This window comes from Seriola aureovittata, chromosome 6, assembly GCF_021018895.1.
Source record: "Seriola aureovittata isolate HTS-2021-v1 ecotype China chromosome 6, ASM2101889v1, whole genome shotgun sequence".
Taxonomy (NCBI): Eukaryota; Metazoa; Chordata; class Actinopteri; order Carangiformes; family Carangidae; genus Seriola; species Seriola aureovittata.
The window spans coordinates 11,318,973-11,333,920 of record NC_079369.1 but is presented as its reverse complement, the minus strand read 5'-3'; the positions used below and the strand labels follow the sequence as shown (position 1 = coordinate 11,333,920).

Here is a 14,948-nt window from a genome sequence, read left to right as displayed (position 1 = left end):
CATACCCTCAAAGGCCAAGGTGACAGACTCACTACAATGGGGCTTTCTTGCATATTCACAGAACTAATTTGCCAGGTGGACCCTCGGGGGTGGCTGTGGCTGTGTGTGTGTGCATTTTATATCCCGGTCGGGACTTAAACCTGAATGCACACTAACCCATGTTAGTGACTCATGTCACTGTGGGGAAACAAATTGAGGTTCCCACGGGTTCGAGACTGCTGTTTGAGGTTTAAGACTTAATCTTAGGGTTAGGATTAGGCTTAGGTGTTTAGTTGTGATGGTTAAGGTTAGGTAGAGGCTAGAGAATGCATTGTGTCAATGAGTCCCCACCGGGATAGAGAAACAAGTCTTTGTGTGTTGTTTGTGGCAAGACAAACCACAGAGCCTGAAGTGTACGCCCAGGCAGCCTGTTCAAACCGAGGATGGATTGATTACAAGTTAACAGCTTCTCACCTTTATAGCAACCACAAGTTTTGTCACACAGATCATTTTTTATCATTGTGAGAAATTGGAAAAGAAAAAATAAAAATGACCGAATCTCCATCTTTGTCTCTATGCCAGTTGTTTCAATTACACAGTTGTGACAGATAGATAGTCCAGCAGATGACAGGCCGTACCTGAGTATCAACAAGGTAATGACAGGGGAAAGTGACAGATTATGCCTCTGCGTTGCTCCATCATGCTCCAGTCTGGTGAAGAATGGAGGTAGCTAAACATCAATGGCTCGAGATAGGGAAAGACCTTTGTTTTTGTTTTTTTGTGTTGGGATCTATATGAACAGTTTGTAAGGATGTTCTGTATAGATGAGGGATGATGGAATAGAGATGACTGTGTTTTTCAGTTTATGCACATCAGTGACCAGATATAACTTCCCTCTGTTAGTGACATTGTTTTTGTTTAACTGTACTATTTCCTCACTCTTGGTGATTGGGAACATTGTTGGTATTCTGGTTCTCTACTTATTCATTATCTGAGCACGATTGTCATCATTACTCGCCCTGCTAGCTTAATGATCACAGGCTTAGCAACAGCACTCATAGATGCTCCGCTGTTTAGCAAAAGCGTTGAAGTTATTGATATTGTCCCTAATGTAGTGAGGGACAATTGGGCAGGGGGATGATGTGTGTGCTCACCTCTGAATTTAAATAAGGCCTCAGCGTATAAGTAATTGCTTTTGTGTGATTCATACCAGCATCATGCATTTGGCTGACGTGAGTGAAATGCAGTTGAGTTAGCCTCACTTAATTCATAACGCAGTGTGTTGTACCTTGAGGATTTACACTGCTCATTTCTCCAGGAGCTAGTCTCTAGTTATTTACTGTACCTCAGTGGGTGTGTTGGAGATGATAGAGGGGGTGTTGTAAGGGTTTGTTTTATATTACTTTATGTTACACATGCCCAAAAAACTGAGTGCAGATTTGAATGTGTCATGCATCATAAATATTAAAAACTATGAATGTCTTAAATCTTCATTAATATTTCACCTTCTTCCTACATAGGTGGAAACTTTAGTTTAATTTGCCAATTTGTTAGCCAGCTATATCTAGGACTGTGGGTCCTGACCTTTATAGCATCTCATACTTCTAGCATCAGAGCACTCCTGTGTTTTTCTTTTATCATTCCCAAATGCAGCTGATTCATAGACCTTTCTGTACAATAAACAACTGAACAACTTGTCATAGCAGTTAAAGCACAAGTGAAACTAATATCAATAATCGGTCAATTCCAGAAAATATCCCAATTAAATTTATAAAATAACAATGTTATTTAGTTACACCTGTGCAACTCCAAATGTCTGTTGTAAACAAAACAAAACACTTATAGTATGAACTGAACAGATTTTTTGGCCACTTGGGGGCAGCTCAGCAAGCTTGTTGACATATAACCTTGTGTTGACATATTACCATGCAGCTTTAAGTTTCACTCACAGCGCAGCACCTCTTCTATGGTCCACGCCCAGTCTTGGTAGCACTGAAGAAGTACATTTTTTTGGCAATATACCTGTAGCTCATCTAAAGATAATTAGCTTTAACTCCATGTTATCAGACATGAAACTGGGCAGGAATGTGGCTCGTACCTTCCTGGATTACTACAAACTCAACAACCTTATCAAGGACAACAGACCAACTCACATCGAAAGGTAAAGCAGTATTGTGTCCTGAATAAATACTAGTTGAAACTTAATCAATTAACTTAAATACCTTCTCTCTTTTGCATATTATTGAATGCATTGTTGCTTTGATATTTCCTGAACTTTGTGCTACCATCTAAATCATTCTCGTTAATGTTTTTGTCTCCAGTTCTGAGGTGATGCCCCAGACAGGCAATGGAAAAGGCATTGGCGCTGGCAGAGACGCAGTGGACAGAGAGAGGGAGAAAAGCCAGGGTGTCAGGCACTAGACAGAAAGACGGACAGACGGACACAGACTGAGCATGTATAAAATGCAGAGCACCGTGGCAGGAGGATCCTTCACACTTCATTGCCTTTAGAAGCTCCACATCTCCATGGTTATAAAGACTTATTCACAGATTTGTAACAGTGGGGTGACTGGTACTTGAAGGACTAAAATCAGAGCAAGTTTCCTCCTGGGTTATTTAGTGGCTATAAAATGTGGACTATTGAATGGCAAGGGAAGACAGACTGGTTACTCATCTTTATTCCAGCGCCATCTTTGTGTTCATTGGTTGTAAATAAATGCATGCTTCCTTGCATGACTTGGATGATGTTATTATCTCTGTTGGTATTATTATTAGTCATTAAACATTTAATCACTTAATCATAATGTTGTACCTGTTGCTCTCTTATAGCAATAATGGGAATGTTAATGATTGCTATAAATTAGACCTACAGTTATGTATGGATTATCAAACAGGCCCACTGGGGGGGCTTTACAAGTCTGTGCCCAGGGGCCCATTTTCTTGTTATCCGTCCACGCCTACAGTATCATCACATACCGTCTCTGGCGGTCATCCAGAATTCATCAAAAACACGGTTACATCCGTAGATCTCTTTGTGAGGTTGGTTATTAGCTCTGGACTGCTCTATTAGTTAACTGCAGATTTCAGGTAAACTTAACACAAGTTTGTGATAAAATGAAATGTAGTGTTGAGGGCAGAAACTTTTGTGCATGTTTGTGCAGAGAGTTTTTGATTTGCTACTTGTCGGTCACATGACCTTACATCCGCTCTGTGACTGTTGCTGTTTGGCAGCTATGACAACGAAATTTGAAAGTTGGATGAATGGCCTCTATGAAGAAAAAGCTTTTGTCTTCTAAAGTGCCTCGAAACTCTCTGAAATATACCGTATATGTGGACATTCAGGCAGTAAGTTCGTCCTTATGCTTTTCCCTTGCTGCAAAGTACACAAACTGACCTGCTGTTAACTAAGCTAGCTAGCGAGCTTAGATACTTCCCCATCGTAACCAAACAACGTCAGTAAGTTAACATGTAGCTAGCGTTTGTTTATGTTAGCTTATCCAGATTAAATTAACCAACTGGGCACCCAACGCTTGTATTTGAATGTATAACGTGTCTTTATGTAGGTTTTGCATTATCTGCTTCATTTCAAACTGGGCTAAATTATTCGCTAAACGTGTACAAGGCTGGTTTGTCATAAAAAAAAAAAAACATTTTAGCAATAAAGGACGCAAACTAAAACAACAGGATGCTTGACATGTCTTAACAGTTTCACTATTCCTGCACAGGTCACGTGTCCAGGAGTACTTCTAACTAAAAAGAATGATGTCTACCTCAGTGTGTGTATCATGGGCCAGTACAGAAAGACTCCCTGTTTGCCCCCTGTATTCCCTTTACTCTTCCACCACAAAATGGTCTTTGTCAAGGTGAGAATAACAATTTATTACAGAAGTAAGGGATTCCCGCCTGGCCAGGACACAAGCTGTAGGACTCCCAACTGCCTGTTTCTTTGTTTTGTTTTTTTCAGATTTGCCGGAATGACTAGTCCATATTTTGTACAATGTCAAGAAGGAATGCATATTATACTTTACCTTCATGCCTTCATGTCACAACTCTCCTGGGATAGTAACATCTATTCATTGTACTTTTATCTACACTATAATCTATATTGGATTAATCACAAAAAATCTCCTTCCCAGTCTTTCCTTTTTTCTATTTGAATCCTTATGCTTATGTTTATGCCATTTGTTCTTGCTTAGTTGCATTTGCATTCACTTGGGGCAGCTTTCCTACATAATTACTCATCTCTTTTTGAGTAGTGAGGAGCTACTTAAGCAACTGAGCAGATTTTTGCATTAAGTCTAACGATTTAAATCAGCAACCCTTCAGTTTGAACAATACTAGCCCAACTCCTGATAAAAGATACCTTCCTTTCCTTGGGGAGAATGGCAGAGTTAGATACTGCGCTGTCTATCTCATGTTGTTATAAGTATTGATTTGTCTGTACTCTGCCTGTTTTACCAGACTTTACCCGGTGTTGTTGACCCTGCTGATGTAGCTGACCTCCTCGAAGGTAAACGGCCATCTGGGATTTGCTTCCTCATCTCTTAGTCCTGAATCCTCTGCTATGCAAGCTTATAGGCTATTAGTTGTGATACTGATCATTAGCTCACAGTCAATTTGTGCTTTCCTTCCTCTCAGCTGACACAACATCTTTTGAGCTGATTCAGTTGGTGCCTCCAGGTATGCTTTCTGATGATGCCATATGGGCATGTTAAATCCCCACTGTATCCAGTCATTACACTGCAAAAATAGGATTTCTGTGCGTGTGTGTTTGTGTTCCTGTTTACTGTCTCTTTGTGTACGGTTTTTAGAGGGTGAGGTCCTAGCCACGATGGAGGAAAGCAGCAGAGATTTCCTGTACCCTGGTCCCAGACAGAGCTTCAGAGAAGGATCTGCGGAGAGAGAAGTACTGATGAAGAGGTCCTCTTCCTTTCCCGTAAGCTGTTTTCCATGTATTGCTTTTATTTCCTTCTTAATCCTCCTTCCAACACCTGGGCCAATATTCATCAAACCTCTGAGAATTAAATTTAAGAATGCTCTAAAGAGTCATCTTAAGAGAAGAAACATTTTTCACTGTGAGCTGATAGAAACATTTATCAACAAACATTTATCACTTCTTTTTAAAGTATCTTTAAAGAGCAACTCTATGTATGCTCAGAGGAGAGACAGCCAATCAGAGATATGGATTTACCCCACATCTGCTATATTGTACTTTATTTAAAGTGGTATGTCATTCTGCAATAACATGTATAATTACAATTTTTTTTTTAAAGAGTTAATTTGTGTTTAATCCATAATATCGTCAATCGTTACACATGTGAAATTCATAACAATCTATAGGAAACTAGCTGAAATGGCAACACAATTCTGTTGCAAGACATTCTGCTGTTGGTAGAGAAGGTACGTCAGACAAATTGTATAATAAGGAGAATTTAGTACCACACTGACAAGTGCAGAAAATGAAGATACATGGAATGTTACTGTAAACAAAATCAATTCCATATTTATTCTTGTTGTTTGCACCCCTGATAAATGCAAAAAAGAAAAAGGAAAGAGTGGTGTTCAATCCTTCAAATGCAAATAATAGGCTAAAACTATTCTATTCTTAATTACAGTGCCTCAGCTAAAGTATTATTTATCATGATTAATGATATTCCACAATTACAGCATAAACAGAGGTGTTTGCCTCTGTGTCTGTACTGCAGTTACTGTATGTACAATAGCATCTAGTCTTAACCAATTTAAGAGAGTACATTTTAATTTTATAAATAACTTTTATTCTTAAAATTACAAAGGAGTAAATGTGTGGATTTTAAACTTTAATCTTTATCTCAAGTTCAAAATTGTACTTGTAGCTATTTGATAAATATGGGCACAGGTGTAAGTGTAGTCTTATACTTTCCTCATCTGCAAGTATGCTAGGGTCCACCCGAATGACGTAAATCTTTGCATCTGAGGGTGTACGCTCTGTGTGGACGTCCATGTAGCCTCTAATTTGTTGTGTCCGCATGGCCACTACACTACAAGGGCACCAACTGCGTATTCTTCCTCCAATCGAACTCCAAGAAGACCAGAGAGTAGTATAAAAAAAAACAACTACAGGTCCACAGCTTTCCATGTGTGTGTCCGCAGAGGAGTATAATTGAAGCTTAACACATGTCATTAATGCCTGCAAATGTACCTGAGCCACTGTGCACAGCTGAATCGGTTAAAGCAGCGAGGGTATTCCTGTGGCAATATTACATGTGTCATTCACAGAAAGGAGAAGATTGTTGCTCTAAGTCAGTCTCCTCCTTTTCTCAGTGGCTGTTATGTCCGTGCACATGACGGACATGTACTACCAAGATAACCAATTCAAAAACACTGTCTTGTCTTAGACAGAGTGAAGTAATTTCTTCAGGAAATATGGCATTTTCCATGTACATCTGTCAACTGTCTTTACTATACAACCAGAAAAACTGAACTGAGAACCTCCTCTTTTTTCAATCACTCCAACTCTTCTTATATCATTTCTTTCCCTCTCTACCTCCTCCCCCTTTCATTCCTTCATCTCTCCGTGGCCAGGGGTTGCTTTTTTATCCTCCCCTTGTCCTCCGAGGCACTAACTGGCATATTTAAATGTCTTTAAACACCATTCCCCTCACCGTTGCTTTTATATGTTTGTGTTTGAGGCTTACATAGCAATTTAGATGTCTCTCTCCAAATGTCATATTATTTAAACATCACTGGAGCCTTTCTCTTTTCTTCAATTTGTTTTTTCAAGGCAGGCGTAGATTGAAGAGTTGTGGTTTTAAATTGGTGTTTCAAGCAGCTCTGTTATCTGTCCTTTTGTCTTCATCTCCCTGTTCAAGGTGTTGTGTTTGGTCCTATTGTCTGTCCCTCTAGGGAATCTCTCCCAAAGTGGAGTTTGCCACGACATCAGTCATAGAAGAGAGTGATAGAAGAGACAGCTGGCCTGCAACGCCTGTAAGAATGACCTTTTATTACACACACTTAACAGTTTTTATACCTCCATGCCAGTGATAGCCAGGGCCAGAGTTTTTGGGTGCATTATGTCTTTTGGTTGCCCGTCCATCCCATTATTGTGAATGTGATATCTTCGTAAAAACTTGAGGGAATTTCTTCAAATTTAACATTCACTTGGACTCAAGGATCAACTGATTAGATTTTGGTGGTCAAAGGTCAAGGTCACTGTGACCTCACAAAAATGTTTTTGGCCATAACTCAGAAATTGATATGCTACTTATGATTACAATTGTACACAAATGACGAATAGGATAAAATGATGAAGTGATGGCAGTCAACTCAACTCTGTGACATTATAATGTTCTGCAAAAACACTTCTGGCCATTTGTAACTCAGGAAGGTGAGATTATGACCATATTTCCTGGAATTTGGCTGGTTGGTGGAGGCATACAACTGTTAGACAGTAATTCTAGTTCACATTTGCTGTGCTTTTTGTTTGCTCGCTCTTGGTTTACTTGAGTTACATTCGTGTTTGATCTGTAAAGTGCTTTGGAAGAAGTCTGCCTTTTATAAATAAATTTAGTTGTGTGTTCATGGCCTTTCAAAACAGCTTTGTCAAAATCAAAACAGTTAAAGTCCCTCAGATTGCCACTCAAACATGAAGCAAACAGTGTGTTTATCATCCTTCCTGGATGTATGGAGTTTGAACACATCACAGCTACATACTCTGCATCTCTGCAAGTGTTGACCACAGCTACAGCAGTGAAAACTATTCTCTAGAGTGCTCTAATGAGTGGTATCGCTCACCATCAAATTTGTCTGTTTCCACCATACATACCCACCTTCTATTGTTGCCATGGCTACTGCATCTATCCATCCATACTGGCAGTGTTTCAAGGATATCTGTTCTCTCCTTGTGAATGTAATTACATGGAGGCAGATCTGTGTTGCTGATAGTGAGACTTCTCTCCCATCTCTGACTAGCTGGGAGTTGTTGCAATTTTTGTCAGAGAACCATTCAGTCAGTCAGTGAGCCAGTCAGTTTTTTTACATTAACTATCCGGACGGTGGGTCACTTGTATCTCTTTCACTGTGTCCTTGTGGATTTTAAAGGGGAACTGTGTTCAGCTGCATTAAATCACATATTAGATTGTAAGAGATTTATTTCATTCTGACTCTTTTTCTCTCTGCCTCTTCTTTTCTTGTGTGGATATCTTAAGTTTTGTGTTTGTCACATTCCCATCCACAGTTGTTGTTTTCAACACAGAGCTGAAACTATTTATTGATTAATCTATTAATTAATCTTCACAAAAAAAGGCTTTTGGACAAATGATTAATGAAAATGTATTGACTTTTTTTACATTTGTCTTATTTAATAATAAATTTTATATTTTTAGTTTTTGTATCGTTTGTACAGACAAAAAAAGCTAGTTTGTGGACACCAAGAGGGCAGACTAGTGCACCAGTGTTGAACTCAATAGAGTGTTACTTTAAAAAACAGGATAAAGGAAAGTCCTGTTAGTATCATATGATCCATCACACAACGGTTGGCATGTTGTGCCAAAAACACTACCATGCATTTCCCAGGTGCAGTAACCTAAGCTAAGCTATTTGTTTAAATGGGATGTCATTGACAGCGAAGAAGATTGTCAGAGTGTTCTCCCAGCCCCTCGGGGGATGTCTGGATCAGAGCACCGCTGTGGCTGTCAGTAGAATTTCTCCATTTTCTCTTTCCTAATGGCTCCTCAGCATAGGCATCTCCCAGACTGCCAGCCCGCCCAGCTGACAAACCATGGCCTGTTTTAATAGATTTAGAAGGATAGCAACTTCTATAAAAACCCTCTGAAACTCTAGTTATGAATATACACCCATTTTTTCGCAATGCCTTACTCTTTTTCACCCAATTTCTTGTGCTTCTGTCTACTCTTAGCTGCTGTCATTCTTATTTACATTTCTAGTTTTTAAGCCTTCACCACTCAGGAAAAGTGACTGTCACTGTTCGTCCACCAGCAAAGAAGAGACGAGAAGAGATGAAGGAAGTCTGAGATGGTGGAGGATGTGTTGAATGAAGGGCATACTTGTCTTAATTCCATTAAATCAGACCATTCTCAAATGGCAACCTTAATGACGATTTATTCATAATTTAGTTTCTCTTAAAAATAGTTCTAATGTTGTGTGATTTCCCTAATTAGCATTTAGATTATCTTTGTTTTACAGCCAGGTAATGCCTCTCTATAATATTAGACGGGAGATGGCCATCAAATGCAATTAACATTTTATCTTAACTTATTTATCCCTGGTTGGCATTACCCGCAGGAAGAGGGATATTGCATGGGAGAATGATGTTAGTGGCCATTAGAGTTATTGAAGTAATTCTGCAGAGGTTGTCTCCATGGCAGTGTCGACTGCGAGAGCCGTTGTTGTTGTAACACTTAAGCTGGATGATTTAGCTAATGGTTTAATGGTTTTGTCCAGAACAAGTCTGTGTCGAGAGTGAGAGCAGCTGCCTTAATGGCAAAAATGGCTAATGCTTCTGTAAAGAAACAACATTGTGGTCTGCAGAGAAATCTAAACTGCTGATACAAATGTTATGTGTCACCTCAAAATGGAGATCTGTGAGAGTAACCTGACATGTTAGAACAACATATCAACTTTTCTCTCTCTCTATTTCTCTCTCATATTCTGTCCTTGCATCCTCAGAGCTGCTGTCTTTCTCCAGTGAAGCCATCTTTAACCCCATCCAGACAGAGTTCAGCGAAAAAGTCTTCACCATCCAGCAGGCATTTTTCCAGAATAGATGATGGGAGCTTTGCCTCTTTGAAAGGTGCAAAGGAAAAGCTAAATACTGAGGCTAGCGTCACAGACTCGGCACCATCATCATCATCCAGACGTTCCCCTTCATCCTCATCTGGCTGCAGTCCCCGGAAAAACAAGAAGGAAAGAAAACATGCTTCTCCCAGAGTGTCTGTAGACTCTGGCTACCAGCAGCCTACAGTTTCGTCAATGGCACGAGCCCTGTCCCCTTACACTCACCGCAAGATGTGCCAGCTTTCAGAGGACGCCAGGCAGAGGCTCAGCCACCTCCAGCTGGGGCCTCACCACTTCAGGAAGGAGACAGAGAGTCAGCCACCCTTCTTGGTTAGAAACATCAGATATATTCTTCCAAACTGAAAGCAACTGATAAAAGAAAAGTGGTGTGATGTTTTTTTTAATGCCAGCAATACACATGTTTAGTGGACAGGGGTTACAACATTAATGGGATCCTGAATTGATGCAGTTCAAACCTCAGTGGGAGCTTCCCAAAATTTAACTTAATCTATTGGGCAGATTAAGTGGAGGGCATAATAAGAGCAGTGTTAATCTTTTTACCTGAGCCGTTAATGCATTTTGACGTCATGAAAATGTTTCACTATGTGCACATTTAATATGGCCTATTATCCTCACAGAGTGGCTTGAGTGTTCTTTAATAGCACACGACCTGTATTTAGGCTGGTTATTTGCTAAGTCTTTAATTATGACCGTATCACTGTTATGAGATATTTGCATATAAAAGGGGTGATTTTCTGATCACACAGCCTTGGGGAATAATATACAGTCGATGGACAAGAACAACACAGCCTCTAGTCCTCTGCTCCTCCCTCCCTCTGCTCCCCACTGTATTCCTGCTTCTTCATTTACATCAAATCGAATCCTGAGGTATGAATATCAAAATCCACTCGCATGCTGTTATTAAAAGAAATGATTAGGTACTGAGTTGTTTGTTTCTGTCACACACATGAATGGAATCTACTAGAATACAACGGGCATTTTATTAAAGTGAGGAGCATGCTTTTCCTGCTCTGGTTTTCCTGGGGGAATCTTCTGTCGACAATTAACCCTGGTAATTGAGAGTCAAGCTGCAATTAACAAATAGATACCTAATGAAGTAGCTCAGCCCCATGGTGAATGCATTATCAGTGCACGTTTCAGAGCCTCAACTCCTGGTTTGTGGTTTGTGTGTAGAGGGAAGCACATTCCTATAGATAACCTGAACTGTGTTGTTTGAGATACTGTAGGTGCTTACTCTGTAAAAAGTCTTGTCTTTGTTTCCTTTACACCTTATTGTAATCTCCTTGGTGAAATGCTTTGGGCTTGAGATGACTGCACAAATATGAAATATGCTGTTGTTGATTTCATTTATGCAATATAACAGACCGATTTTGTCTGTTTTTGTCATGGCAATTTAAACTAGGACAGTGTTAATTATACTGTTTAACCTCAAGTTATTTTTTTCTGTTGTGTTTTTATGCCAGGTCTCTCGTCGCAGTAGTGTCTCTTGGATGGGAACTCCTTCCTCCTCTCCCCACAATGGCAGCATGCATCGATACTCTTTTAGCTCCTCAGCTGATCAAACAGGTACTATCGGCTCCCAAAGCAATGCTATACATGTTTTACTAAACTCCCCGATTATAATATCACATGAAGTCTTTTATAATAAATAGTTTTCAGGTTTGGATTGTTCAGTGTCATATGAATGTCTCTTATATAACTAACTTGTCTTTGTTGTTTTAGATTCTTCTTTACTGGGTAGTTACAGACCAAGAACAGATAGAGTAAGTCTAATTATAACATTTCAAACCAGAAAATACAATGATCTACTGTTTTGATCCGTAGCATGGTGTTAAGTGTTCAAACGTTGTGTACTGAAGGGTGTTTTGCTGCAATTAAGAAGTGTCTCTTTACTTTCGGTCAAATCATTTACACATGCTATAAACTAGATTTAATGAAATTGTGTTTTTGTCTTACCTTTCTCACATGACCCTTGTCTGACCTTTGTTTTTGATTGACCCTGATGTTAATGAATTCCTTACTTCACTCTTACATAAACTGTGTTGCCTGTAAACTGTGACCTCTCCTAGTTGAAATCAGGTGCTGTGAGGGTCCAGTCATCTCTAGAGACACAGTCCAGACAAGAAGCCCGGACAAGAAGCCCTGTGAAACCCTGTGGTTCTCCTCCTGCACACTCTACCGTGGTTATGTCAAAATCCAGAGGTCCTCTGAATCTCAGCAACCATTCCCTCAGAGAAAGGTAAAACCATTCCCTTCAGCCTGACCTTGAAAATACTTGAACATCTGTTGAATCTTTTAAATGTTTGTAAAATGAAAGGGTGTGTTCATCATCATCAGTGTAACAATCATAAAACTGGACCTTTACTTCCTAAAGGTTTGTAGAGAGATCCTCTTTGTAGTGTTCAGAAATTAGGCCAACAAACAAGTTTCTGTTGATGTTGGGACAAAATTATTCTAAATTCTACTTGTGATAAAGTGAGCCCACCTCTGAGCTCTGAGTTTGGCTCTTCTCGCCCCAAATCCAGCTGATTTTCTGACTCACGCCAAAGAAGGAGATAACATAATCCTCTTTTTGTGGTGTTTGCCCTGAATTTATCCTGATCCATCTGTGTAAATCATTGATGTTTGCTCAAAAGATCTTAAAAGCAAAAGAGACACCTGTATGAGTTTGCGATTACTGTGTACGGCAAATATATGGCAATCCCATGAGACGTTAGTCATACACTGTCGCTGCTTTGTGTGCATGTGGGTGCGCGCTCATACACATCCAATCTTTAATTTTGATTACACTCGACAGGCAGGATGAATTCCCCTCCACCTCTTAAATTACAGAAGCTGATGTCTTGTCATGTTTGTTCATTACTAAGAGAGGAGGCAGAGAGAAGGGAAAACAAAGAGGAAAATGGTATTGATTTGTGTTTCAGCTTGAGTCTGATGCATTTGACCCGATGCACACTTTAATACATTCAGAGAAACCTTGTCATCGATCATGGCAGCTGTGAGTTGAACAAACCAATGGGACTGATATTCCGTTTTGTTTGTTTGTTTGTTTCTGCTCTCCTTTCCCCTTCCCCTCTGCTCAGTCCATAAGCAAACATTAAAATCAATAGGCAATCTTAAATTGCAAAGTAAATTGTAGGAAATGAATGATACTTTTCTCTCAATTGAAAACGCGACAGGAGTTGCAGGGTGGGGGATTAGAGTGGGCCTTTGTAGATTCCCTCCGACAGGGAGAGGGGCACGTCTTACCACAAATCTTTGATCTATAAAGAAAATGACAGATGCCAGTGGCAACGTTTGCCCCCTAAGCCCCGAAGTCTCAGTCTATTCATGTCTCTGGATGATTTGTCCTTGATGACTTTTTGAAGCAGGTAGTGAGTTTATGTGATTACAGATGAAAAGCTTCTATTCCCACACTGCAGGCCTGGCCAAGACACCAGTCAGTCCGTCAGTCAGTCATCACCCCTCCACTCCCAACAAATAGACAGAAGTGAATAGTAATAAATTGCAGTATTGCCTCTCATTCATGTCTGTCTGTCAGTGCAATCTGTTATTTCACAACTGCCCGTGGCCAACTTGCAGACACATTTATATTGTATTGATGAAGCACATTTATGCCTCCAGTTCAAAAAGACAGTTGGTTCTGTCAATTGTGAAATTACTTTTCAGGACTGAATAGAATATATATAATAGAATAACATTTACATGGGGGGAACATTGATGTTAATTTCAAGATATTTTAAAAGGATGATGTTGAGCACAGGATACACTAAAGCATTTGCGATGTCGGTGTCCTGGTAGTTTCAGCTTTGCATCTGCTCACCATGTCTTATGTTAGGTTATAGCACAGACTAGTGGGCAAAGGGAATACTTATCACAGCATCTTGAAAGGAAGGCAGGCCATGTTTGCAATATGAACAGCTGAAAGCTGAAACTGTTTATTTAGTTGATTGTTAAAAAAATCATTTTTCAAGCAAACATTCAATGGTTCCAGATCCTCTTATGTGCAGATTTCTTGTTTTTATTTTATATTATTGTAAATTAATATCTTTGTCTCCTGGACTGATAGTGCTAGAGACCCTGTGATGGGCATTATTCACTATTTTGTGACATTTTATAGATGAAACCTTTTTTGGCTTGTGAGCCATTAAAACAAAGCCATGTCTACTTGCAAGTTTCTTTGCCTTACTTTACTAGTCCTGAAGAAATTAAAAATCCACTAATCCCCCAGAAAAAAGACTAATAAAAGTAGTTGTGTGGTATATGCAGGTATATGTGACTCAGGCTCAGTTAATTGAGTTTATTTGATCAATTGATTTGCAATGAGCCGTCTCTTGGTATTTGTTTTCCTTAGGCTCCAGACCAGTCAACCCAGTCCATCCTACTGGGAGGAGATCCACAGCCGAGTTCAGAGAATCCTGCAGACACACAGAACCACCTGGGACCACCGAGTGGCCTTTGACCTTTAACCTTCTGATGAAAATGTAACTAAATAATTTGAATTGGCAGTGCAAAGACTTTCAATGTTAAACTTGTTACTACAGGCTGCACTAACCTGTTGATTTTAACTATACATGCCGTAAGTTGTCTGTAGGATGGACACACACACACACACACATCCAGACAATAACGCACTTTTTTAACCTCAAGATTTTATCGTTGAGCGAGTCGAACCAATCTCACACACATGTATCTTTATTTATCTGAATTTGATGTTCATTTACATTTCAAATCTTCCCAGGCACCTGCTGAGCCGTGTTTGTCGTCATTACTGTTTGAAAAGGCAGGAAATTTGCAGGGGTTATGTTCAAACGCATAGCAGCACAGCTTCCCTCCCACCCATCAGCTGGGCTGTGTTTTAAAACGCCACGATGGTGACACCAAACTGAGACGTCGTTTAATTTCTCTAAAGCAGTGTGTGAAATTGGCTCGGCTATAAAGAAGCAACATTTTTTGTGCGTGTGTGCGAAGGATTGGGGGGGGGGGGCATGGTGGATGTAAGCTGCAGCTGTTAAGGACTCATCTTTCACAACACAAAAGAGAAACAAGAAGGTAGCCAAGAGCCACAGTTGGGAGCCAAGCTACAAGACACTGAAGAGGTTTAAGCGAGAAAGGAAGAACAAAAGTAAAATCCTGAATGAAAGCACAAAGAATGTATCCTTAAACATACATTA

General features: G+C 39.8%; 2 protein-coding genes across 5 annotated transcripts in view; both read left to right on the top strand.

The window, feature by feature from the left end:
- The window catches only part of agbl4 (AGBL carboxypeptidase 4), a 262,452-nt gene extending 259,675 nt beyond the window's left edge, over positions 1-2,777 (top strand). For all 3 annotated transcript variants that reach the window (XM_056379285.1, XM_056379287.1, XM_056379286.1), the window contains 2 exons: positions 2,047-2,140; positions 2,301-2,777. In XM_056379285.1, the coding sequence (XP_056235260.1) occupies positions 2,047-2,140; positions 2,301-2,400 (194 nt within the window). In that variant the 3' untranslated portion in view covers positions 2,401-2,777. The remainder of the gene's footprint in view (positions 1-2,046; positions 2,141-2,300) is intronic.
- Positions 2,778-2,918: 141 nt separating this feature from the next.
- On the top strand, positions 2,919-14,822 carry spata6 (spermatogenesis associated 6). Of its 2 annotated transcripts, XM_056379288.1 has the most exons (11): positions 2,919-3,324; positions 3,705-3,842; positions 4,441-4,489; positions 4,618-4,659; positions 4,791-4,915; positions 6,865-6,945; positions 9,646-10,083; positions 11,238-11,340; positions 11,497-11,537; positions 11,844-12,013; positions 14,129-14,822. In XM_056379288.1, exons 1-11 carry the CDS (start codon positions 3,241-3,243, stop codon positions 14,241-14,243), a joined length of 1,386 nt encoding a protein of 461 aa, XP_056235263.1. In that variant the 5' UTR covers positions 2,919-3,240; the 3' UTR covers positions 14,244-14,822. The 2 variants fall into 2 exon arrangements, with proteins under 2 accessions (XP_056235263.1, XP_056235264.1); XM_056379289.1 differs by lacking the exon at positions 6,865-6,945.
- The last annotated feature ends 126 nt before the right edge of the window (positions 14,823-14,948 follow it).

Excerpts from the sequence above, each read along its gene's own strand:
- spata6 (XM_056379288.1), top strand. The coding sequence starts at position 3,241 with ATGGCCTCTATGAAGAAAAAGCTTTTGTCTTCTAAAGTGCCTCGAAAC. Across the intron at positions 3,843-4,440 it reads ACAAAATGGTCTTTGTCAAG|ACTTTACCCGGTGTTGTTGA; the intron begins GTGAGAATAACA and ends CTGTTTTACCAG. Across the intron at positions 4,916-6,864 it reads AGAGGTCCTCTTCCTTTCCC|GGAATCTCTCCCAAAGTGGA; the intron begins GTAAGCTGTTTT and ends CTGTCCCTCTAG.